This window comes from Archocentrus centrarchus, chromosome 9 (genome assembly GCF_007364275.1).
Source record: "Archocentrus centrarchus isolate MPI-CPG fArcCen1 chromosome 9, fArcCen1, whole genome shotgun sequence".
Classification (NCBI taxonomy): domain Eukaryota; kingdom Metazoa; phylum Chordata; class Actinopteri; order Cichliformes; family Cichlidae; genus Archocentrus; species Archocentrus centrarchus.
The window spans coordinates 17670121-17697493 of record NC_044354.1 but is presented as its reverse complement, the minus strand read 5'-3'; the positions used below and the strand labels follow the sequence as shown (position 1 = coordinate 17697493).

General features: G+C 41.6%; 1 protein-coding gene across 1 annotated transcript in view; it reads left to right on the top strand.

Moving 5' to 3' along the window:
* arb2a (ARB2 cotranscriptional regulator A) overlaps positions 1-27373 on the top strand; it is a 155578-nt gene that overhangs the window by 19125 nt on the left and 109080 nt on the right. Inside the window, exon 6 of the mRNA XM_030737542.1 lies at positions 526-717. Within this exon, the coding sequence (XP_030593402.1) occupies positions 526-717 (192 nt within the window). The remainder of the gene's footprint in view (positions 1-525; positions 718-27373) is intronic.

Here is a 27373-nt window from a genome sequence, read left to right as displayed (position 1 = left end):
GATTAACCACAGCCAAGTATAGGGAGAAGGAATGAGGGCGCACAAGAGAATAAAGGGTAAGATTTTCTCCCCCACTTGGCTCTCTTTGTCTGTTAGGATTAAGTTCTTGCAGCTGCCACCCATGGCTTTTATGGTCAGTGTTTGTCTCCTTAGCGGTTCTTCCAGACATACTTGGGAAGGATGCAAAGAAGCACTGGATGTGGAGCACAACGACACACACTTTCTCCCTCTCTCTGTTTTCTCCCTGTCTTTTAGTGACATAAGGACTGTTATCTGAGTGTTTAATGTACTGATGTATGTGAGCTTTTTGGAGTATACACAAGAGACCCCAGGCACTTTACATTATGGAAAATATTTTTTTTTCCCCATAACCAGTGTCAGGTGATCATCTGAAGCAACAGAAATTTACTTATAAAATCACTATGTGATTGTTTTGTGCATTTAAAGCTGTTGACAGAAGTATTATATTTTGAGTGAATTAAATATCACTGATACATGGTAACTCGTGTTTTTCTGAATGTTCAGGTGGATGCCACAGAAGATGAACCAACCAGTTTTATCTACCTCAGCCCAGATGCCTTATCCAACCCATCCAAGCTCCTGGTGCTGATCCAGGGTAGTGGTGTGGTGCGGGCTGGTCAGTGGGCCCGTAGACTAATCATCAACCAGGACTTGAACTCAGGGACACAGATCCCCTTCATCGAAAAAGCCATGCAGGTAGAGGTCACAACAAAGAAGTTTGTGCTATTTTATTGTCTGTTGAACTGATGTTCTGGTCTTTGATCTGCTTCTTTTTTTTTTTTGGTTTGATGGTTTTTATGGGACTCTCAAACCCAGTGGGATATTGGTGTGATGGGTGTGCGCTTTGTTTGAAGCACAGTCCTGAATATTTGGGGCCGTTGAGCACTTGTGGCAAAGTTAGTAGCAGATTGGAATGATATTTTAGATATTATGTGCTTGACGTTTTGTTTGGATGCAATTTTGTGACTGTTTTTTGGTTTATTACCTTAGCCTCTTGATTTACTGTATCGACTCACTTCGGTTCCACTTGATTGTACAGCTTGTACAAGTGTAGAGAACGAAAACAAAACTTTGCCCTCGGGTCATAAGAGAAATTGTGATGCTGAACACTTTGAACATTTCACATTATCATACCATCACAGAGGCAAGTAATGAACAGGCACACATTCATAGGTGCAAACTCATACCATCAAATGATAACACGCAGCCCTCAACCCCGAATTTAGGCTTCATTTGTATTCTGAGTAAACTGAAGCACTTTCCTCAAAATTATTAAACAGGAAAATACTTGTGCATTCCTGTGAGCCATAATTCTCGTGTAGTGTTCATGTGCTCATGGGTCACTGAGATGAAACTAAATTACATAGAGCTTCTGGTCTGGTGATGAGTAAACATTCCCCAGAACCTAAAGATGGATACTGGGGTGGCGGACCAGTTGAAACAGCAGACAGCGGTGCAGGGGAGCAGCAGCACTGACATGTCAGAGGGAGAGATGGGAAATTCTGCAGCTCAAATGCTGCCGAACTATGATGTGAGGAGAGTGAGGCATGTTAGTCTATGCAGCTTGAGTTGCATGCTTGAACCAGTTCACGGGCTTTGCTCCATGAATGTATGTGTCAGCAAGCAAAAGGTACCTATATGTAATTATTTTCACCCTCTTCTGTGTCCTCACTACAGCTGTCTGTGTAATTTCATTGGCCTACTGTTCCAGATGACACAGGGGAGATCTTTGCTCCCTCTTTTCCCCCTCAATCCTTTAGTTTGCCCATCTGATTACCATAAAAACTCTGCTGTGTAAATCCCTCTCCAGTTGTATGCAACAACTGGAGAAGTTAGGTTTGTGCATGTGTGTCCATGTGTGCTAACAGATGAATCAAGTACACTAAAACTGTCTAATACAGTTACCCTGGCTGGTGTTACAGTTGGAGAAGGCAGGGTTGTGCTGCAGAGAGCCAAAGTGACAGCTTCAATATAGAGAACACGGTGTGTGTAGTGCGAGTGTTGCCCATTCATCATAGTAAACAAGAAATCGTGTTCTTGCACCCTGACAAATCATCATGCAGGCATTTACTACACACAGGCCTTGTTCTCTGCGTGCACTGGAGAAAAAGCCACACACATCTACAGTCAATTCATGCTGTTGGCATCCATTATGGACCTGTTTGTACTATATTATGTTATACCACATGATTTGTCTTGATGTCTTTTGAAGCTTATGTTCTGGAGTTAAGGCTGCTGTCCCATCTTTAAAAAAAAAAGATTTACTTCATGGTGGTTTTGGTCTCAACGTAGCGAATTTGGTAAGATTGGGCTTCTCCCTTTTTGATCTCGCAGTATGTGCTGGATGTTGTTTCAGATTGTACTTTATATTTATTGTAAGATTTTTGCATATACAGCATAGAATGGAAAAATTAAAAACGGATATGAATTAAAAATGATTTTTTTTTTGCCTCCAGCACAGAAGGAGAAACTCAGTAGACACAGTACACTACTAGGCAACATTATAAAAAGGTTTACATATTTATTCAATAATACGTAGCGGTATCAATATTTCTGTAAGCATACACTGGCCATATTATATCAGGTATTTGACATGTAATTGTGTGATGTTGTTACTCCCCTTTTATTCATTTCCCCTTAAACATTTTATCTGGCTAACTCACATACCTGTTCAAACTACTACTTAATGACAGATGAATCCCATCTTACTCTTTAAAGATGGAGCCTTTCCTCAGTAATCCAGCACAAACACTCAGAGAGGCACGACACTGGTAATACATTATTTTAAATTTGTCTCCTCGTTGGTCAGCCAAGTAGACTTTTTGTTCCAAACCTGTGGGGAGAGAGGTCCAGCAAAAATTGTGATGTAAGAGCTGAAACAAAAGACAGCCCTGCACAAAAGAGATGTCTGCTTGTGAAGTTGTTATTAAATGTGTTAATATTGTATAGCTGACCAAAATGTGGCTGTCAAATGTCACTCTTTCTACGTCCAGATACTTTCTATTACTGAACACTGCAGCTGACTTGTCAGAAGTCTTTTTGGACAATTCAGGAATTGTCTGAGGATGATTATGTCAAACTAATAAAGAAAAGTAGTATATATATCCACCTAAGTGGCAAACAAAAATCAGACATCTGAAAATGAGCAGTTTGAAAGTATATGATAGTAAAACGTTCCTTTCATTGATGCAGACATAAAAAATAAGTTTTTTTAACTGTTCATTCTAAACAGGCTGATTCTGTGTGAGTGTGTGAGAGCAACACTCATGCCATTATTTTATTAATAACTTTGTTAAGTGTGGTGTTGGGTCAGAATGTCACATTTTCTCAGTGTTATGTTTAGATTAGGACCTGTTCTGTGGTAACAATCTGTTGCCTTGAGTGTAGCTCATGTGATGTTACTCATGGGAAACTGATTGGAAATTCAAAGCCTGCAGCAAAGGGTCAACTAGAGTGCATTCAAGGAAATCTGGGGGAGTTTGTGGCTTGGCAAAACACAGAAGCGCAACTCACAGATGTATACACACACACACACAGATAAAACTGTTAATTCACAGCACCGTTGTAATGTGTGGATGTAGTGCAAGCACACTGAAATTCTTCGCCATGTTCCTCGAAAGTTCGAGTCAGCTTTTCCTCTCTTCCGATGGGATCACCTCTGCCAATCAGGCGATTGTAGGAAAAATTGCTGATTGGGCTGGTTAATCAGACCCTTCACATAACACACATGTATACACACATGCACACAATCACATTGTTGGGTGAATCTCAGGGCAGTCTGTCTCTTACACGCAATTTACTTCCCATCACCTGTCTCTGCCTCCCATATTCATCCCATATCTTTGTCATGCTGCTATATGATGGTGACACATTAATAACCTGGCAAAAACTTATACATTAAAGTCAAAAAATATGTACACATAGACATGTGCACACAGTGAAAACATGCATACCAAGACACAAACACATCACACTGGACGGAGGGTGTACTCGCAACTATTTGGCACAATGCACATTACCGCTGGGTTATGGGAAGTGCTATCTGTGCAGGCCTCATGCATGTTGTCTTTATGTGCATGTGTGCACATCTAAGTGATGCTATTCCCAAAGTGTAAAAGTAAGATGACAGGTGAGAGGAGAAGGAGAAAAGGTTGCACCAGCAACAAACACAAAGTGGTGGAAGAGGTGGAAAAGAGGAATCTGAGAAAAGCAGGGTTGATGGGGTGGAGTGAGGAGGGGTGTGGGGTTGCAAAAAGGGAAACAGGTTATGATTGGTTGGAAGAGGGCAGAAGTGGAAAGAAGGAGAGGAGTATGGAAAGGATTGATGCAGAAAGAGAGAAATAAGAGGAGGACGAGGGAGTGACTGCAAATGGGTTGGGACTGGCAGAGGAGAGATGGGAGTATAGAGAGCGAGTAGGCAGAAGGCAGGCATCTGACAGCTCCACTACGGGGAGAGGGCCTCTTAATGACAGCTTATTCCTTCATGATTTCAATTCCTGACAGTCGACAGGTCTGCTTGTTGCATCATGGCAGCTGTATCATTACCTTCTGGCCCTGTCAATGCTCTGCATCCTGAGACTGAGATGGTGGAGGTGGAGGGTGCGTGCCATGGGGTTTGAAGGGGATGAGGAGGTGGGAGAGAGAGTTTAGACTGTGAGGTTACAGTCGGAATAATTGAGGAAGGAGGGATATTGAATATTGAAAGGCGGGATCATAAGTTATATAGTAGGTGTTGGAGTTAGGAGTAGGACTTTCAACTAGTTTGGATCCACATTAAAAGAATGCACATGAGTGCTGTTTTGAGGCCTTGGCTGTTTGGTATTGTGTGGTCAAGACGCAACACAGTTTAGTCCTTTTCATTTTAAGCCCCCCCAATCCTTCTTATTCAGTTGACATTTTAAAAAAAAAAATTTTGCAGGTGATACTAGTTGCTACCAGTAGAGCGGTTTTCTCCCAAAATATTCTGTATTCTTCTGGAGTACTGTAAAACCTAATTTCCTTTTCAGGATTTCTGAATTATAGTAACTTTTGTCAGCCAGCGAGTTTCAATTCATGTTTTTTGTCAGATTGTCAGAAGTCTTCAGCATGAGAAAATAGTTTATGAATTTAATCTCCTTCTCATTGCTTTTTACATAATTTACATATGAATTAATACATTTACAACACCAAGTCTCTCAGCACTGCAGTTTGTTAGCTACATATACATGTGCACACACAGCTACACACAAACCACAAGCGTTATGCAACGTCTTCACGAACGACTCAATTTAATTTGAAAGTTGCTCATACAAAACAGATCTATAGCCGCTGTCACCCCCCCCCCCCCCAACTCCATCTCACTCTTGCTCACTCACTAACTCTCTTGATAGTGAGTCAGGCTCAACACTGGAGATTCACTGGAAAGAAAGAGGGGGTGTGGTGTTTTCGAAAGTGTGTCAAAAGCCTAGGGGTTTGAATCTGCCCAGAATTTCAATGGGAGGCTGAAAGGGGGCAGCGAGGCAGACAAACTCAAACACAGGAATCCTCTTCTAATTTCTGTCATGACCCCCCCCCCTTTTTTTTTTTTTTTTGCTGGATGATGTCTTCTTCAGAATTGGCTGCACACTCTCACACTCTATCATCTCACTGGGTTGTGTCATGGCCTCATGTGTTACGAGGATATCTCTGTCTCTTGTCTCTGCAGTCACCATTCTTCTTCCGCCTTTCTCATTAGTTCTTGTAACCCCCCCCCCCCCCCCCCCCCCCCCCCCCCCCCAAGCTGTGAGTTAACTTGTTTGTATGTGTGTAGCTCAGTGATAACATTGTATGTGTAGATTGCACACAGTCTATCCTGGGACATCAAGTGGCTACAGAGGCCAGACAGGTATCTATCCAGCTAGCCGGAGGACAGTTTGTATTTGTGTGTGTGTGTGTGTGTGTGTGTGTGTGTGTGTGTGTGTGTGTGTGTGTGTGTGTGTGTGTGTGCAGGGGTCAGAAGATGTCTGCCTTGCCATGGCCTTGTAATAGTTGCCCTGCAAGCAACTCTCTCTCTGTCTCTCTCTCTCTCTCTCACTCACTCACTCACTCACACACACACACACTCACACACACGCACACACACACACACACACACACACACCTCCAGGTGGGAAGGTCCCAGCACATCCCGCAGCTCAGATCAATGCACTTGACACCTTCAAAGGCGGGTGTGGGGCCTGGACTTGCTCTGGGGTTAAACCTCTTTTAAATAGCCTCCCGCGGGAAGGCAGCTGTCAATAACCCACTATAATTACCGGGGCCTGGCCCGCCAAGGGCTCGGCTGCACGGGCCAAATTAAAAATTGATCAGAGGGAGAGAAAACATTATTTTGTGGTGGTATTCCCTGTCCTAACAGCACTGCTGCTGCCGTATGTGAAATTTCATCAATTGACATCCAAACTAGATATCTAGAGACCTATTTATCTATCTATCTGCCCCCCCCCCCCCCCCCCCCCTTCGTCCAGATGAACAATGGAGCGGTTGTCCCTGTTGTAAAAAAAAAAAAAAAAAAAAATTTGCATATTAAGTGTCTTTCAGTGTGCACATATGTGTGTGTGGATTATATGTGAGGGTGTGTTTGTGCATGGTGGATGAGCATGTAGCTGATTGTTATGTGCTCCAGGTAATCGTACATCATCCTGTATCTGTGTAGTGTGTGCACACCTTGTAGCAGTGTATTGATTGTGGTCTCATTGAGTTTCTCTTGGCGGGGAGCCTATATTTGTTAGTCAGAGAATGATACAAAGAAGATATGTTCATCCTCAGGCTTCCTCTAGGAAAACACACCCGGTGTTGTTTCACAAGACACTGATGAATGAGAATGACAGTTTACAGTGGGTTTAAGGTCATTTATAAACATGCACCACAGGTAAAAGATCATATCAATGTTTTTTTTTTTTTTTTTTTTGTTTTTTTTATCATTAGTGTGGGACATGCTCTTTGGGCCCCTTAAAATGAATTTTCTTCTGGGAGGTACTATTTCTCATAACTGGCATTGGTAATTTGCACCTAAAGCAAATCTGCTAAGTAGCTAATTCACACAAGTGTGTGACATTATGACATTTAACTTTTGGGCTAAGAGCAGGATTTCAAGGAACAACTGTAACATTTTTTGGACTTAATAAGTGTTGATTGGCCTCTATAAACACAGGGAGTGTTAATTTGAACACTTTCAGTGTTAAAGTAAATTAACTGTGGTAATTTTACTGTGGAGAGATCACTTATTTTGTGTTTAGTACCCCAGGATCTACACACATAGCACATGCAAATTGTATTAGAGGATTTCTCTTCTAAGCATAATCCAATTTGAATAGTGTGACTTTAAAACCTAGCACTTTAGATCAGTCATTGTGGGAGCTGCAAAACCCCACTGTGCCATAAAAGCTAGGCAGGGATATGTCTGGATTGTGTCCACTTTCTGTTGCTTCCTTTAAAAAAAAAAGAAAAAAGAAAAAAATGTTATAACTGTAAGTTAAACTCAAAGAAATGCTGCTAAAGGATATTATGACATTCTTAGCTTTAAGGCATGCGTTATGTTGCAGTGTTGTCTTTTACAAATGTTGAGGAATTGCTGCAGAAACTGAACAAGTGGAGATGTTATTGTAGACCGAAGAAATCCATAACATGGATAACGTGAGAGTGACATTTATACAAGCACTCTTATGCCACAGAGCTGCTCAGAGTATGAGAGGAAAGAAAGAAAGAAAGAAAGAAAGAAAGAAAGAAAGAAAGAAAGAAAGAAAGAAAGAAAGAAAGAAAGAAAGAAAGAAAGAAAGAAAGAAAGAAAGAAAAATTGGATATCAAATTGTGAAGCATTATTTGTGTACATTCATTAACCTATGTCTGATAATTGACTTTATTTTATTTCTCTTGAAATTAAATTATATTATCAAAAAGGCTTTGTCTCAGTGTGTATGTGCATGATTGAATGTGTTTATGCCTGTGTGTACGTGAGGTGGGTAGTAGGTCATTTGCAGCTTCAGGCTGTGTATGTGTGTCCCAGTGGGAAGGTCTTGTTTAGTCTCTCTTCCAGAGGCCCCCAGGCAGTGTGTGGTGGATACCTCTTCACTCTCTCACAGGGAACACTCTTCTAGTGCCAGTGCACACAGACTTTGGAAGTCACAAACACACAGAAAAATTCTCCACAATCATAGTTGGAACGTAGTAGCTTTTTTTAAAATCTATGCATCCATTGTATCAATTAATATTACATGTACACATTCACTCACACACATACAGTATGTGTGTATATATATATATATATATATATATATATATATATATATATATATATATATATATATATATGTAGCGTAAAAGCTGTTTCATCCTCGTTTACTTTTCATTAGGTTTGCAGAGGTTAAATATGCTTAGCTGCTCTTTAAAGGCAGATATCAAGCTTTGAGAGGAGCCAGTGCTGTGCTGTTAGTTTTCACTACACTGCACACACTTCTAGAACACTCACACAAAGTCATATAAACACATGTTCAGACCCTGAGAATCTCTTAGAATCAAAGTAGAAACCTGCTCTAACCTGCTCATGCTCCTCGACAGTTGGCACTACTCTTTGATCAATGAGAGTAAACTTAGTGTTTAAGTAGGGGTTTCCAGGCTTCTGTGGGGTACATTAGGGCTAGAGGCAAAAAAACAGCAAGTCTTTTTGTTTAACGTTATTGCTGACTCTGTGGATAGAAGTAAAATAGATGCTGTAGGGGGGCTCCTGAAGACAGTTGCATGTGGTGAGAAATATCTTTTTTAGAAGTGTTTTTTTTTTTCTAAGTTTACTATTTTGTCATATTTTGCCCTTTGATAATCAGACTAGAGAGACAGGAAAGGTAAGGAGAGCATGCAGAAGATGGTTCAGCTAGTTGGGAACTGGTACATGCACCATTAAATTATCCATTATCCCTTTAGTTGCACTTTCCAATAAACACAGAGTGTTGTGCATCTTATTTGCCAGCTTTCCAAAAGTTCATTTACATTAAAATTTATTTAACTGTGTGGCTTTTATCTTTGTTTAGCTGTGTGTGTGTTAGTGTCTTGTAGCTGCCTGCTTTTGTCCGACACTGGACGGGGGCCAGACATCAAACATGAAATCTGTATTTAAAGGTTTATCTGTCTTTTGAGACTGATATATTCCTGAATACGGTACATCAGATCGTGGCAGTGATGCCGTGCGAGTGCTTCAAGAAATGTATGATTTTGTATCTGTGCTAAAGAAGAAAGACAGGCAAGGAGGAGAGATGGCATCAGTGATTAGATTTGTCTGCAGCTCTTTTGCTTTTTGCAGCTCAGTGGGTCAGTGGAGGGCTGACGTTTTTTTTTTTTTTTACATATCTTTGGGCCCCACACTAAGTGAATCAACATGTATCGTGGCATAAAATGCACAAAGTACATGTGTGTAAGCAGTCATGTGTTTGCAGGTGTCCATGTCAGAGACACATTTGATCTGGTGTGAAAATGCAGTGCATTTCCATTCATAAAAGCGCTACAGACAGAGCAATACAGACAAGCAAAGGCAGCAGTCTGCTCACATTGTAGCTTACTTTTCAAAAATGCCTTGTCAGCTTGCTCAAGGATAAGAAACGAGCTAGATGAGGTATTTACTGTCACTTTCTATACAAGCATTATGCAAGAAACTGACGTGTGTGACAGTCTGTATTTTGAAAAGCAAAAATAAGTCAAATTTCACTATAAATACTGAAGAGGCACGTCAAAGTCAGGTGAAATGATCTAGCTACTTCAGATTTAATTGGGTTTTCAATGTGAGAGTCTTGTTAATGTCAGGCATGAGGCACCCATCTCTGTCTGAAAGTTCCTGTTTAGCTTTCTGTTACGTGTATTGCCACAGAATGCTGAGATCATAATCTGGATTTCATCGCACAACAACATCCAACACATGTTTCGCTTTGTTAGAATTTGTTCCTTGCTTTACTGTGCAACTTGTCAATGTTTTTCATCTGAATCAACACCAACCTGTGTGTTTGGTCTGGCTCCCTCCCCTTTATCTAGCATTACGGTCCTTGTAGTAGGTGTTATTATCCCACCGTATGCTGACAGCCTATCTCTTAACCCTCTTAGGAGCACACTATGCTACGCTTGGCTGACTTGTTTGCACTAATGTCAAGTTTTAGCGGTTAGCAGGCGGTTACCATATGCTACTGTGCTGCTGTCGCCCTCGATGTCAGTCAAACGAATGTCAGCCTAAGCTCACAGCACAGTACACAACAGCATGCACTCAGAAACACAGTGACAGAGTATACACAAACACACACGTCATACCCATGCTGTAGGCAAGTCAAATGCAGACACGCTGAAGAAGGAATAAAAGACCACATCCTGTTGGGATGCCATGTGTAAACTACAATGCTGAATAGGACCACAGTATGAAACAGAAATATTTAGTCTCAAAGATAGCTGCGTCCTGTTTGCAACTTGAAGTTCACACATTAATGAAAGTGTGCCTGCCTCTGTTCTTCTGCATTTCCTTCTCGCGTCCTCTCCCATCTGTCCAAGTTGAGATGTTGGTGGCTGTTTTCTAATGTTAACAGAGATGTGTTCAGAGTGGCCACACAGCCCTGCAGCTCTCTGCTCATATTGACCTTCTTCAAACCCACCCTTTCTCTCTCCCTCCTGAGTTTTTCTTCCTCTTTTATTTCTCTTTCTGCTTTCTAAGTTTCCTATTTCCCGGTCACCTCTCAGGCTGCCTATGTGGCTGTTTAATCCAAACTGCAAAAAGTAGCCTTTGGAGTCAGTCTCTTTGGCCTTTGACAGATCAGGATGGCAGTGTGTGACCATGGAGGATTGGGCTGTTTCTGCATTCAGCTTGGTGTTCCACTCTTGTTTCCTGCATCTGCCTTCTCTTGCTGCCTCTCTATTCCTCCATTTTTCTTGCTCTCTGTCTAACTTAAACACTGGTTAAACTGCTGAGCACCAGCAACGATGGACAGTGATAAAGAAATAACATTATAGTAACAGTAACATGACATGGTGCTGTACAACCCCAGGGAATGACAAGAGAAAAAGGCGCCATAATCCATTTTAATTTGACTGATATCATTGTACTGAGGGAGAGAAAGAGCAAGAGAGTGAGAAGCAGTTATTAGCAGAGCGGCGAGTGAGAGAGTGATTAGCAGAGTGAGGGAGACAGGGATGGAGCAAAGGAGGGAGAGGGAGAGAAGTGAGATGTCTCAGGCCAGAGACTGCACTCTAGCTGACTGCAATGTCTTGTGGTGACCTAGTTGCAACCTCTTTGAAGTCCACAGGCTGATCTCGCTCTATAGGCTGCAGAGGAGATCTGCTGCATACAGCTTTATTAGATGGGGATAGAAAAAAAATAGCAAGGGGTGATTTAAATTCCCAGGATCCTAGGGTTGCTCTAAACGTCTTTAACCCCACGTACATATACACATATCTTGGTTATGCATGTTCTTTTGTACATGTTTTATTTCATGTTTTAGAATATGTCTTTGGCTCTGACTGTTAAACAGAGCCCAACCAATTTTGGGGGTCCATGCCTAGAAGAGAATCTCTACATGTGATGACTATATTATGAAGAAATATTAGCTAATATTGAACAACATGTGTGTCACTACTGATGTCAGTGATTGATAGGTCAGTATAAACTAATGTGTGGTTCTGGATAGCTTGAAGTTCTGTGCTGTGTGTGTTTCTCTCTCTCTCTCTCTGTGTGTGTGTGTGTGCGCGCGCGCATGCGTGCATACCAGATACTCCTACTCTCTGGAAAGTGTAGCCTGTAATTTCAGGCCAAACGCAGCCGTTATCCTTTAGCCCACCACATTAGGAGACAGTGGTGCATTGTCAGGAGAGCTGACCTAGAATAGTCCAATCACTCTACATTCAGCCCCCTGCTTGCCCTCTCCTGTGATCACCATGCTGCCAGTGCTGCAGTCTATACTATGTGTGTATGTACTGTATGTGTGTGAGTGTGTGTGACCCAATTCAGTCACTGGTGTTGCCAGGCTTGCCCCTGGTGAGGGCATGGATGTTAGGGCACAAAACCTTCAGATGTGTGTTCTGTTCAGACAGCGCTTTAGACTTCTTATGTTGTCGTCTGTGGTTGTAGAAATGTAGCAAAACTAATACACGATTCCCACTGCTGCCCATAAATTTCCATTAACTGTGTTTATACCAATGATTGTATCCATTCACTATGTGTCTCGCAAGGGACAGAGCATGTACACACAGGTGTGCATGTGTGTTTGAATATGCCAGTGAAGGATAGGGAGTTCATAGACACATGCTCACTCACACTGTATGACTTGGCCGCTCAGTGAACTCTCTCAATTATCTTGAGCCTTTCTCCTGCACCCCTCCATCTCTCCATCCCTGCATCTTCCCACCTGCTCCCCATTGAGAGTCTGTATGTGCAGACACACTCTGCTGGGGGCATGCTTAACCTTTTTTTCCTACTGCAAAACACAAGGAGACAGAGACACACGTGCTCTTCTTCAAGTTGGGCTTCAATTAAAAAATCCACTTCACCCCCCCCCCCCCCCCCCCCCCCTTCCTTCTTTCTTTCATTCCCTTTCTCTGCCTTCTTTTTGAAGTTAGCCTGGGGCCTCACAGAGCCTCATCAACCCTTTGCCTTGGCTAGATTGCATACAGGTACCCTCTGTGGCTATTTCAAATGACTTAATTAGCTTCTGAGTGCAACGGGTTGGTAGAAGCCTTCTCTCTCTCTCTCCCTGTTCCTCCCGCTCCCTCTCTCTCTCTCTCTGTCTTCAGAGAGAGAGAGAGAAAATGATTGAGCCCATATGACACATTTAGTGCCTTGCCGTGTGGTTTCACTTTCTAGGTCATGCTCTGTAAAGCTGACTGCCTGTTACCTTCTAGAATAAGACAACACACATTGGTCCATGCATTTATGCACACGCACTCCCTCATGCATGCACAGACATGCCTTATTCAAGATGAACTTTGATTGAGTTTTTTTCTTTAGGCTCCATCCAAACACTGTCTTTTGTAATTGATCTGCTTTTCAGTTATGCAATATTTATGAATCCCATAGCCAAACGGCATGTGAGCCAGATGACTGGAAATTTGGTGGCTTTTTTGCTTAGCTCATTTGGCATATGTTTGTTTGTTTTAGTGGCTCAGACATAATCCAACACTGTTTTGTTGTGCTGAGTCCCTAGGCATGAATTCCCATACACCTCAGTGATCAAGGTGTGCGTTTCCTCTTCAGTTTTTGCTGTGCCTCTGTTTTTTTTTTTTGTCAGTGACAACAGCGTCAAGGGCATGCCCCTCTGCAGTAAAAAAAAAAAAAAAATTCTGATCCATCTCAGTCCTGATGCACCACATTTATATTACACACAGCATTACACACACACTCACATATAGATATATAAAGTGGTATATCTTATCAGCTTCTTTCCTTGAAGAAAACAGAAGCATGTTGGATCTTGGCATCTTTGTCATCTTCTGCTACATGGCTTTAAATCTGAGTCCGTCAGACTCTATGTACGTAAAACTCTTGTGAAATGTCATTTTCATGAAGAATCACAAACAGTGTCAGAAGTTTTGACAATGCTGATGTTCCCCCTGCTTCCTTTTTGCATTGTCAAGGTCTTCTTGTGGGGTTGTATCGCCATAATACTTTATTTAATGAAGTGCCTGATGAAAAAATATGACCACGAGGATGTGAACAGTGATGGTCATCAATGACTAAATGAGTTCTCTCACCCCTTAGGGTGGGAACAAGATCTCAAGGGTCTTAAGAGAGCAATGTGCCTGTTAACTTCTGGCCTTCTGGTCTAGCAATAGTTTGCTGGCTAGCTTGAGGCATGTGCTAAAAACCTGGGCCTGCTAAATTAAGTTTGGCTGTGTGCACAGCCTGTGGCATCACACACATGCACACATAAGAGCAAGGCGCTTGAAGTCAGGCATTCACCCATACCACACACTCGCACGCACACACGCACGCATGCACGCACACACACAGACACACATTCATCCTCCCATTACCCAGTCTTAATTGGCTACCTTCCGTCTTTCTCTCTTCCTCTCTTTCTCTCTCTTGGATAGGCCTACAGGCCTGTTGGTACGCTGGCACACAGCAGCAGAGTTTGGGCATACCAGCAGGTCTGGGGGCAAGGAAGAAATTGGAAAGAGAGAAGCAATACAGATGGGTGTTAGGATGAGGTTCAGAGCACAACTAGTAGATGAGAGAAAGTAAATTGTAGCTATTCCTCAACACAGAGTTGTATTTCACACTAAATATTTTCATTATATTAGAAAACACTACTGTATTTTCACCAGCTTATATTCAAGGTACTTGAAGCTACTCATAAAGTAGAGTAGGAGATGCTTCTCTCCTTTCCACTAGTTGAAGAGTTGTCATGTGCTGTCAGCCAGCTTGTTCTCCATGTGCCTGTCACTGCTCTGGATAGGAGCTCTGGGTCCCAGCATCCTGCCAATTGGTGAACTGTGTGTGATTGTGTGGGAGGCTGTGTGTGTGTGTATGTGTGCACGTTGCCCTCAGAGCACTTTGTTGATTCTACTCTGCAGTGTCAGTGACACATTGAGCGGGTTCGGTGGGAGTCCCCTGGTTTCCCTCGTGCTGTGTTTACTCCATCTGTTTACTCCCCCAAAACACTCTCAAATCTATTATCCGCCTCTCTCTCTTTTTCTCTATTTTTCACTCTCTGTCGATCTCTCTTATTTACTCCTGACTTCTCTTGACTTGTCGTTTCAAATCAGTAGTTGTGTGGTAGTCAGGTGGTGTGCCTGTCGACAGCCAGCACTCGTCTCTTCCTCAGCAGGAGACAGGATTGAGTTTCTCTCTCCGCCATCCAGCCAGCCATCTTTTTTTTCTTGAAAATCCAGAGCACATTCCTTTCTTGGTTGGTTATTTTGTTTCAGTGTTCTTGATTAATGGAATAGCTGAATAAAACATGCAGAATTAAATTAAAGAGGCTTTTTATGGAGTACTGTCTGCAATTATGTTAATGAGTTTATCTATCCTATATTTTGTATCATTAATATGCAAAGTATATAGCTTTCAATTACATATCAAAAAAACTGTAGGTGTTTGAGTCTGATTGTTTTATGGCTGAGGTATTGATCAACAAAAATTGAAGAGGAAGTGGTATATTTTTACTGATTCATCAAAGTCTGCAAATCTTCAAAATAACGTCCTACAACCTGTTTGGAGTTCACATTAAATGAAATGTGTCTCAGAATTATGAAGCAATCTTTGGTTTTTCTCTTTCATAGTGCATCACTTCTGAAACAACTTTAACATATTAATGTGCTCATTATGCAACCTGTGGTACAGTTTTATAATGCCAGTCCAGAGTCTGTGTATGATGGTATGAAATAATAGTTTACATACCCAATTCCAAGGGCACCACCAAGGGCTCATAAATGAGAGATAAAAAGAAGTGGAAGCGGAATGCAGGAAGAAGAGAGAGGTACCTCTTTTTTTTTCCCTCATCCCTGTGACCAGCTAATTAGCTACACTGCTGATCTTCAGCTGCAGGGACAGGGTTCAATAGTTCATCTATCTACCACTGTGCTACAATGGTTGTAAACCTGGATTACCTGCTTTACCAGCTACCAACCCCAGTATTACAAGTAGATGTCTTGTTCGGCAACCTGGACATGAAATGAGTCCAAACAGCTGGCCAGGTGGATTTACTTGAAAGCTGTTGTTCTGAAAAGAAGCATATTTGCTTCCTCCATAATCTGTGGTAGCAAAAGTTTGAGTGGCCTGGACTCTGAGGAGCAAGTATTCTGAAGAGTATGACCAAAGATTTATTAATGGAATCAGATTTAAGACTGCTGTCATTTAAAAATTAGTTTTAAAGATGTCCTAGATGTGTCAGTATGCCTTTAAAAGATTAAAAGCTATTGATTATATGGATGAATCAGTTTTTGGTTTTTTTTTGAGAAACTCAAGCATAGGAAATAGGCTCTTACTTTGATATTAATATTTCAAGCATAGCCACTGGTTGAAATTGGCTATCTATCTGATTACTTATTTATATATTTACTTCATACTTAAACATGGAGCACTGGGCAAACCTGCAGTTTGTAGCTTGCTCCGAAAAAGAGAAAGTTGAGAAATAAAATAAGTAGCACATGTTTGTAGCTTACTTTGCACAGTCCTCCGCACAGTAGCAGCAGTTAAGCAATGCAAATTCTTAACAGCAGTGCACTACACACAGTACAAAAGCCTGATGTTTTCCTAATCTCATCTGTGAATAACATGCAGAGTAGTAAGGATTACGGCACAATGCTATGACACAGTGAAAACACAAGCTTTTATGTAAGCAAAAGTCTAACAGCAGAAATTGCACACGTACACACCTACACCCTATGTTCTTAGACTCTCACATCTTTAACTAGGTTTCAAATAGTACATATTGTTGACCAATGTGTGAAGAGGAAGCAATACTGGAAATATTTTCTAAGCACAGGCTTGTAAAAGACTGCAAGACTGAGTAAGATAAAGAGACTGACTACATTAGAATAGCATATAATAGGAGAAAACATATTAAATTTTCATTCCTCTTTCTTGCCCATTTTTTTTACCTTCTCCAGTCATCAGATAAAAAAAACATCCTATTAGTCTGATAATAAAGGTGTAGTGCACCTCACTGAATGCAACATTGCAGTACAAAGCACAAGAATACAAAAACTGTAAGCCTTTGTGAGACTTAGGAAAAATGTAACTGAAAAATGATGTTCTTATTAACTGTTGCCTTCAGTCAAATGTGCAAGTCTATTTGGCTTTTATTTCTGTGTGTTAGCTTTTTTTTTTTTATTGGTGTAAGAGACTTTCCTGGACTAATCTGATTGTGTGCCAGTTGTACCAGCGCTTACTTCCTGTTGCTGGCAAAGCGGAGTATAGCAAAGGGTCGAATTATGCTAATGAAGTTGTCAGAGGCGTGTAGCATCAAGGCTGATGGGAGTGCCTGCCAGGCAGCCAATAGTGAGGCTGAGACTGTGATCAGCCGAGCATGATGGGAGACCACCCTGCACAGCGTGCACTGAGGCCCGGCACAGCCCCTAGATCAAAGAGCTGTCCCTCTAATACACCAGCAGTTAGAGTGATACTGCAGCTAAACACACAGGCACACACGCACACATCTAATAGGCACACAAAATAACACCTGGTTGCACGCAACGAATACACTTGAAGACATCACATTCCTGTATGAGCCAAAGCGTATACATACACACCCCTAATTACATACTTTAATACATACAAAAAACCCCATCATGATTCACAAATAATTCTTGCACATCTGAATTCAAAATAAAGAAGTAAAAAAGTCCTAATTTCTTGTAGATATTTGTAGCTTTTCATTAACTTCTTCAGCTGCTTTTGTGCTCCCTGCCAGCAGTTCTGTTTCGCTTTTCCAAGACTCTGTCTCTACTTTCTCTTCATCCATGTCATGTCTTCCTCTTTTTAGCCCTTCTTTAGTTAAGATATCTCATTAATAACCACTTCTCTTGCCTGCCTCCTGTTAGCCTCCAGTGTTAGCTTGCTGCTTTTTCTCTCGCCCCGCCGCCTCTCTGTCTTTCCTCCCTTTCCACTCCTCTGCTCTCTCCTCTGCCCAGGGTTCTTGTTTGAAATTCAAGAGTGGTGCAGTGAGACTGCAATAACCTACATACAGATCTTTCTTGCTCATTCTTATTTTCTTTCACTCTATCTCTCTCTATGCTCTCTCCCTCATTTACTTACTAATGCCATTCACACATGTAATATTTTTGAAATGAATATAATTGAAGGAATAATCTATTTACATATAATGTAAATTAATACAGAATATTTTTTGTGCTCAATCTCATATACAAATTCCTCTGTCAGTCTGGCAGACTCTTATATATTTACTGTTCCTTCTTTTATTTTTGCCACTGCTATGGGAAGACACTGGAAGGTATGTGTGTGTTGGGGGGGTGTCATTATATCAAGTAATTTTTTATTTACTGTTCAATTTACAGTGCTGATGCATCCTACCTCCACCTCACCTTGTTCCTCAGTCCACACATTCCTCGTGTGCTTCTCTGTTGCTTTGTATGTGCAATTGTGCCTGTGTGTGCGCAAGTGTGCAAGTGTGGGATGGCGGAGATGCAACTCCTGTATGTCCTGCTGACTTTTTGGTGAACCTCTCTGCTGCAGATTAAAATAAATACTGAAAGACGAGTTGGCCAGACGAGAAGAACAAAGTTTGTGTGTGTGTGCGTGCCTGTGTGTGTGTGTTTAGAAACAGGTGGGGGCTGTCTGTGCGTTTGTTAGAGGGATGGGTGTGTAAGCAAGTGTATGAATGCACGGGCAGTAATGTGCTTGTGGCGGCGTGCGTGCGTTTGTGCATCTGTGTCTGTGTAGCTTTTGTGAACTTTCTCATGCTTTCACTTGTGTATGGAAGTGGCATATGCTGGCAGTGGGTGGCAGTGCAGGAAAAGCAAGCTGGCTTGCTGGTGGGGAACCTTAGTCAGAGCATTCAGAAAAAACTCCTCCTTATGCTGTGCGTGGAAAACAGTGATGCACATTCCCCCACCCCCTCCCACTCCCCCTTTTTATTTTTAAAAAACTTCAGTTGCCATTTATCGCCCCTTTGTTATTCTGTATTTGTTACCTTTTTTATGGCAATTGACATTTTTTTTTGACGTATGTGAATCTGAGTAGGTTCATGATTTTTGCGCTAATTTGGTGCACTAACTAGATCAATCGTGCAAAATCCATAGTCAAAGTCCTTTAGTATTACTTGGGATGAGAAATGCCTATTCCCATGTTCATATTTGTCTGTTTAATGCATGGAAATTAATAATACATGCAGTATGCCTACAGATGTGATTTTAAATATTCCTGCTTAACTTTGCAGCTTGATCCTCAAAGTTAGCCAAATCAGATCATTAAAGGTTCAAAGCTTAGGGCAGTGTGCTTTTTTTTTTTGTAGCCAGGGAGGTGCTGCAGAGTGGGAATGAAAGACAAATTATTACTTGGCATGGATCTACACATAGGGTCAGAACATGGGTTTAAATGCTGCAGCGCCAACTCTCCAGTGGAATTTTGTGTTTGTGTTAAAAAGAGAGAGAGAGAGAAAGAGGGAGGGAGGGAGAAGGGTTATATTGATGGCACGCCACACTTCTCTCTTCTCTCTCTGTCCTGAATAATCATGATCCTGAGCTAATGGGATGCTTCTTCAAAAAGATGAGACTATGCATGAACTGTGGATGAACTGGAACCTGCATATGAACCTGGGTGGTAGCCCAACCCAGCAGCCATGCCTGTTCCCTGGCTGGGTAATTCCAAACCTAGACTGATGCTATTATTGAGAAGAGGATGAGTGTGTGTGTGTGTGGGTGTGGGTGCGTGTTTGTTCTTAAGTACAGGTATGACTTGGAAGATCTGATGTTAATTAAATAAAAACTGATCATTTGCTTTTGTGTGCATTTGGCAGTTTGCGTGTTTGATACGGGCAAAGGCCATAAAGAGAGGGATAAAGAGAGGAAGAGATTTGGTCTGACTGGGCTGGCAGGTGAGCAGACGTTTGCTCCAGGCTGCTATGCTACCTTTTGATACAGCTGGCTTTGTGGAACAGACATGAATTTTCTCTTTTTTCCTCTCTCCATCTCTCTATCCTTCTCTCTCTAAAACTGTCACTGTCTGCATGTAATCTCTTTAGGGCTTTTATCATTTCACTGCCTCAGATGTAGCCTTTCTTATGGTTGTGTTTTTCTGAATAATTTGAAACTTGAGTGACAGATTGTGGGACAGATATGTGAAGAACGGAGACTGTTGTACCAGATCAGACACATAGGTGGCAGTATGCTGTCAGGCTAAATCAACACTCTCTTCCTCTTTTCCTCTTGGACTCTTCCCTTGATCTGTCTACCTACCTACTTACACCTTATTTAGAGAGATAGGATATTATATGCCCACATATATGATACAATATTTTCAAATTATCATATCAAGTCATCTATATATTTTATGGTCGCTGTTTTCATCTTTCATCATCCTTCCTTCAGGCTGTATTTCCATTTCTCCAGACACTTCCCTCCTCTTCCGTCTGCAGATACCTGCCTAAAAGCAAAAATGCAGTGATGTTTAACTGCATGTTAGCATATATGTGGGTATTTATTCCTCTTTGTCTCATATTAAGTCTATTTTAAAAAAGCAAATGGATAAAAAATTAAAGTGCTGCACACTAGTTGAGACTGAGTACTGTCAGTGTAGAAAGAATGCAAGCAGATACATGCAAACCAGCCCACATAGAGACACACATTGTTTCCCCAGATTAATGCTGTGGCTCTGAGGGACTAGAGGGAGATCAGGAACTGAGGGTCTATGGAAATAGATGATTTTGTCATCGAAACACCCACCACTCCTCCCCGGAGGTGCACTGCTGTTGTCATGTCCTCGACTTAGTTGTTATCTTTTTCACTTCTCGTGTTCTCCAACCTGTATGTGACACACTAGAAGCGCACACACACACACACACAGACACTGGTCTCCCTTCTTTCACGCGTACCTCGTACTACAGCATTGTTGATTTTCAGGCTCAGTTAAACCTGTTTCTACTCTCCTTTTATTTTCATTTATAAGTTAATGTATCTTGTAAGGTTATGCCAGCATAACACTCACTATTACTGTCACAATCCAATAATGTTAAAAATTAGTTTATTGTATATCAGGGGGAGAAAAAAAAAGTAGAATCCAATATGATCCATGAGCCTGATCTATCACATTAACTATACTTTAGGAGACATGCTATAATGAGAGACGTGACATGAGGAACACTGATTCTGCTTAAAAAAGGTTGCCATGGTTAGTTTGACAGCTGACAGTGTAGTGAGATACTCGAGGCTGCGGTATCAATATTGGTATCAGACATGAAAAAGTGGTTCTGAGCCATTGCTGAATTCACTGTCAATAAATGACAAGTGGGCAGGAATTTGGCCATATTAACTGCTGTTGCCTGTCTTTCTGTCTGTCTGTCAGTAAAATAATCACCCATCACACAATTGAATGAGCAGCAAAACAAAAGTTCATCTTTTTTTAATCCTTTTTTTTTTGTGTTTAGACTTGTTTACACAGTATTTGCTTCAGATCACTAAAATCCGTGGTTTTGACAGTTATTTTCTTTCTGTAACCACCTTGTCTTTATTTGTTCCTTATTTTCCTTCAATCTCGGGTGGAAATCCATTGTGTGAAATGTTTAAATCTCAATATGTGGTAATTTAAACAAAGTCACTACTACTACTTGACACCTGGAGACTGTCCTTTGTTTCTTTAAATCTCTTGCTCCTGTATTTCTGTCAGTGTTAGCCAAACCCCCGTAGGGCTGCATCATAAGCAGATTCTAAGTGTGTATGTTTTTTTGAAGGGTGTGATGCTAGGGCTGGGCAGTTAATCAAATTTTATTTTCAATTACAGTTTTGGCTTCCAGCAAAAACAGAAATAATCAGAATAAAATGATTGATTCTATTCATTTTCGCTATAAACCTGTTGTTTGTTATAAATCAAGCACAGCCCCTTTCCTTTACACTGGTTCGCGTTCACCCCTCCCTAAAAGCTTAAACTCACTTACTGTTGAGTGGAGCCAAAATGAGTAAAAGAGGGGCTTCAGTCAAAAAGATCTAGAGGAAGCAAAACTCACAAGGCTTCCATAGATGAACTTGTGGAAGAATCATTAACACTTGCCTGCAGCTGTCTTTGTCTCCGGACTGCACAGGGTCTCTCACCTGGTCTGCTTTAGCTCAACAGTTGGCAGCCAGCTCCAGTTTTTGGTTGCTCATCCTGTGGCTGCCTTGCAGGCCTCCCGTGGCACACGCGCCCGCTGCTGCCTGGGGTCTCTTCATCCACGGTGTAGTGTGGCTGATAGGGACCAGTGGTTGCCCGCGTGAGACGACCTTTATGGTCAAAAAACACAGTTCAATCATCCCTGCTGGACACCCCCAGTGTCCTCTGCCACACCTCTTTATTTTAATTAATTAATTTTATATTTGAATAATTTTTCAAATTCAAAGTGATTTGATCTGAAATTAAAAAAAAAAAAAAATGCATTTTTAGTTTCTGTAACTGCAGGATGTTTACATTATGAATAATCCAGTTCACTAATTGAGTTTACAGCATTGACCAATATAATGTTAATCTCTTAATTATCATTTTTGGTATAATCTTGCAGCCTTAGGTGGTGCGCGAGTTAATGGAAAGTGTCCCTTCCCTCATCAAATAGCAGGGTTTTGATTCTGGTAGTGTTGGTTAGAATCGATCTTCTGGTCCACACAGGGTGGCAGTAATGCATCTGATTTGCTGGCTTTCAAGTGTCGTTAAAATTCAAAGAAGAATCCTTTTTGGCAGTGATAGTTTGGTCAGAGATCAACACTTTCCCCCTGTTGCATTTCCTCCCTTTTAGAAGTATAGTTAGGTCCATAAGTTCTTTTGAGGTTTTTTGGCCATTGAAACATTGTTTTTTTTTTTTTTGTTTTGTTTTTTTATCCTTTTGTCTCAGTTCCACCACAGTGGGTTTTAAATCAAACAGTCAAGATATGATTGAAGTGCCGACTTTCAGCTTTAATTTAAGCGGTTTAGCAAAAGTACTGCATTACAGCCATTTTTATATGTAATCCCAAATTTTAAGAAGGTTCAAAAGTAATTAGACAGTTGACTAATGAGCAGTTTCATGGCCATGTGATACCGGTTCCCCCATTATTTCACAAAAACTTAAGCAGATAAAAGATCTGGAGTTTTGAACTTGAATTTGGTGGCTGTTCACTGGACCTTTCAATATGAAGCCCAAAGAGATGTCAGTGCAAATGAAGGAGGCCATCATTAGGCTGAAGCAGTAAAATAAACCTATCAGAGAGATAGCAAACACCTTTATCAACAGTCTGGTACAGTCCTAAAAGAAGTAATGTACTGGCCAGCTCAGAAACGCCAAAATGCCCAGAAGACAACAGAAAACAACTAAAGTGGATGAGTTCAGAATTCTTTCTTGGTTAAGGAAGACCCTCACACCATCGAGCCAAATCAAGAATGCTCTTGAGGAGGCAGGGTATCGTTGTCAAAATCTACAATTGAGAGAAGCCTTTATGAATATAAATAGAGATTGTTTACAACAAGGTGTAAATGACTGGTTAGACACAAGAAGTCCAGATTAGACTTTGCTAGAACAACAATTCTGGAAAAAAGTCTTGGGACAGATGATTAACTTGTACCAGAATGATAGGAAGTGAAATGTATGGAGAAAGAAAGGAACAGCTCATGATCCTAAGCATACACCAGCATCTATTAATCATGATGGGGGCAGTGTTATGCCACGAGTATGTATGGCTGCCAGTGGAACCGGTTCACAAGTATTTAGTAATGATGTGACTGCTGATAGAAGTAGCAGGATGGATTCTGAAGTGAGCAGGGCTATACTCTCTGCTCAGATTCAGCCAAATGCTACAAAACTGATTGGACAGCGCATCACAGTCCAAATGAGCCAAAGTGTAATGCAAAAGTAATCCAAGAGTGTCACATGACAAATAAATAGGATAGTTTGAAAACGCATGCACATAACTGTCTATTTGTGTTAGAGGACAGCTCCTTGCTTCAGCACACGCTTGTAAACGCACACAGTATATCAGAAGTAGCACGTAGCGCCTTACCAATTAATTAATTTATTTATTATTAGCATATATGGTTTTTCGGCAGAGTTTTTAAGCCACTCTCATGCCCTCTTTCTCCTCATTCCCCTCATTTCCATCGTTCCATTTCCACACCTGAGAGTCGAGCGTCTGCCATGCCCAAGTTGACCACATGTTCTCAGGGTCAGCCAGAGTAGCTGGGTGGGAGCCAGCCTGCTGAGTGAGCCAGGGCCAGGGCAGGTCAGCATTTGGTTTGACCAACAGCAAGACCTGGAGTGCGTGCAGACTAACATGGAGGTGGGGGTGGGATTGCAGAGCTTGTATCCTGCAGATTAGAGTGATACACCATCTATACACACAGGATGGGCTTTTCAACATACCACTAACCCGGCCATGACTCCCTAAACTAGGGAAGTGCGTGTACGTGGTGTATGTGTGTCCGAAAGAGGTATGCACCCTTTTTTTAATCGGTAATGGCAGCATAAACTTTTCACCCCACTTTCTCATGTGATCCGACTAAAACTGCAAACTGCATTCCACAGAAAACGCATGCGCCTTCCACCTGTGTGAATGCATGTGTGTGTGTGTGTTTGTGTGTATGTGTGTGTGTGTGTGTGTGTGTGTGTTTTCCGAATTAGAGCGGTGGACTGTGGATTACATCGAGTTCAGACAATTATCTTTCTACCAGTCAATTCAAGGTCAGTTTTACAAACCCATTTACTTCCCACCAATATGTTTCAGTTAGGTGTGCCTGAATGAAAGCACCATTTCAAACATCTCAGTATACGTATGCTGTTTTGTTACTGTTACCTCACAGTTTTTGGTTAATGTTTGGTGCTTTGTAATTATCTGTGTCTTGTATTTTTCTGGAGTATTAGTAATGAAGAAGTAGCAGTGTTTATTGATTTTGTTGCTTGCCTAATAATAACCCTGGCAAATGAATGAGGCCTGATGTAAGAAGCATATTTTATAGGCAGTGCGTGTGCATGTGTCTGTGCTCAGTCTTTAGCAGTGTGCCACATCTCAAGCCCCTTATTCTTGGATAATTGTGCTGCAAGTCCTCAAGCTCCCCTTTAGCCTGAAAACCAAGCTCATTGCGGCCCCCAAAGAGCTCCCCTACACGGTAGAGAAAAAAAAAAAATCCCAAGTTGTCCTTGTGCATAAAAGTAGATTCTACTCTCCAACACCTTTTCAAATTAATATTTGTGATGGGCGCCATTCTGCCAGCCCCAGTTTCTGTTCCCCGCCTTTGTTCCTGCGTTTGATGTAATGGAGGCAAGGACAAAGAGGAGAGCAGGCAGAGTGTGTGAAAATGGTAGTTAAGTGGGCTTAAGGGTTCCTTCAGTACCTACTGAAAGGCCTGCACCCTGAATAGGACCCTCGCACTGCTAAGCTGTAGTGCAGTAAACAAGACAGGTCCAGCACAAAGGTGCGTCTCAAATGAGCACAGACACCCTCCTTCTCTTTTTCCTCACCCTGTCTCACCCTAACCTCCCACCCAACTCTGACATCTGGCCAATCCCAAGATCTGTCTGAGTCCTTAGTCATCCCCTCCCCTTTTATTCCCCCTCATTTTTCACACTCCTTCATATCTTTTCTCTTGTTCTTTAGTGTTTCTCTGCACTCTCTTCTGGTGTATGTGTGTTTGCATTTTGTTGTAGTGGTCCTGGCTGGAAAGCTTGCTCCCCCTAGCCAGTCTTGTCCCTAGTGCTTGGGCGGTTCGGCTCTTTTGTTTAGTTAATTGCAATGAGTATAATGTACTAGTCTCTCAGAGGTCTACGAAAGACAATTAGACAATCCCAAGAATTTAATGAGACACCACTAGCCCCAATCCCCCATCCTTTGCTTTGAGAAACACCCTGCTCTCCGTTGGCACTGACTGTGATGTAGTGAGGAGGGGGTTGTGATGCAGGTCTCCTCTCTGTGTCTGTTTGTGTGTTTACCAGATTGTTGGTCTGCCCATCAGAGAACTCACCAGAGAGAAAAGACCCAAAGAGATAAAATACAAAGAAAAAAAAACCCAAAACAAAATAAAGAGAGATTTTAATTCTACATTTATTTGGCTCACTTCCAAGAAGGCCTCTTACACTACGGGATTCTCTTGCTCGACAGGGAAGACTTCCTGGGAATATCTGTGTAATTATTAAGAATGATTATCCTGTTCACCCAGTGAAGGGACAGAGCACTTGACAGTGTCATCCCCAAAAGGAAGAGGGATGACTGGAGTACTGGGTGATGGACGAAACCCTGGGTGGCCTTTTTAAGGACTTCTCCCCACTTCTCTCTTTCATTATCAGTTGCTGTCTTTTTTTTTTCTGTCTTTATTATTTCTCCCTTGGCATTCCCTTTCTCACTCTCTTTCTGTTTTCTTTTTTTTTTGTAATACATTCCATCATCAATGCTCAAGACCTCTCTCTGAATCATACCAAGATAAAGCCTGCCTTAAAACAGAGGAAATATCCATAAGTGATTCATTATATCCCTCTTCACCTCACATTGAGATTAATTAATGATATTGCTCTACTATTGTCAAGTGCTTGTAATTCACAACCTTAAAACCTACCTTTGTGCAATGTCAAGGAAAGGCTTTTTTTCCCCTTGTATCCCTTTTGTTTTCCTCTTCTCTCCTTCTTTCTTCCTCTCATTCTGTCATTCCTTTGCTTTTTTTTTCTTCTCCCTGGCTAATCACGGTGTTACAACAAAAGACGGGGCTCCATTATTGCATGTGTCCATCCCAGAAGAAAGGAAATGAGAACGGGACAGAGGGTGGCCGTGCCCTGACACCGCACTATTAATCTTCCAGTAAAGCCTTGTCAGGCAGAAACGGACACAAATGGATCACTCCCATTAACTGGAAGAGTGTAGGTAAGGGCTTTAACAAGCGTTTACCAGAGTCCATTTTCTCACTAATGAAGAGGGGGAATACACGACCTCCCAGCCAAACCTGCCAGACCGCACTTAAAGGTCTGGATGGAGGAGAAAAAGAGGGAGGAAGAAGAGCTAGAAGAGGATAGAAAAAGAGAATATGTGAGCATGGATAAAAAAAAGCTGTGCTCTCAGTGTTGACATGTTGTATCAGGCATGGTGAGAGGTTAAGGCTGAGGCCATAGCGGAAAAAGCCTCTGCCACTGGACAGCCATATTCTTGTGACGAAGACCAATGAGTTCTGTTTTTGGCTTTTATGTCAGCCCTGACTATGATGTGGGAAGGGGGCCGTTTCCATGCAGAACTGTAATATTTAAATGGGGGGGGGGAGCAGTGATTGGCAAATCAAATAAATCTTATATTTCCTCGACAATTTGATGCCACCAACTCGTTTCGATAAAGTTGGATTTGGGATCAAATCAAAAGACTGGAACAGCTGTTTAAAGTTAACACTTGGTGCGACATCTCAGAACTAATTAGGTGAACTGAATGTATATCAGTATCACGAGTATCACGAACTTCCCAGACAAACTCTGAAGTTAAGATCGCAAGATTTTCATCATTTTGTGAAAGAAATGCATGGGCAAATAGTTCAGCAGTTTAGGACTAATGCTTATGTTTTTAATGTTTTAGTTTTTATTACAAGAGCACAGTAAAATGGACAGGGAAGCTGGGAGACAGAACTAAGGTAAGATGCAGTAAATGCAGAGACAGACCTGGGCCTCTCAATGTGAAGTCGCAAATAATGTGGGGATTTTATCATTTAAAATATCATTGAAAGATTCAGGGATAAGTTTGT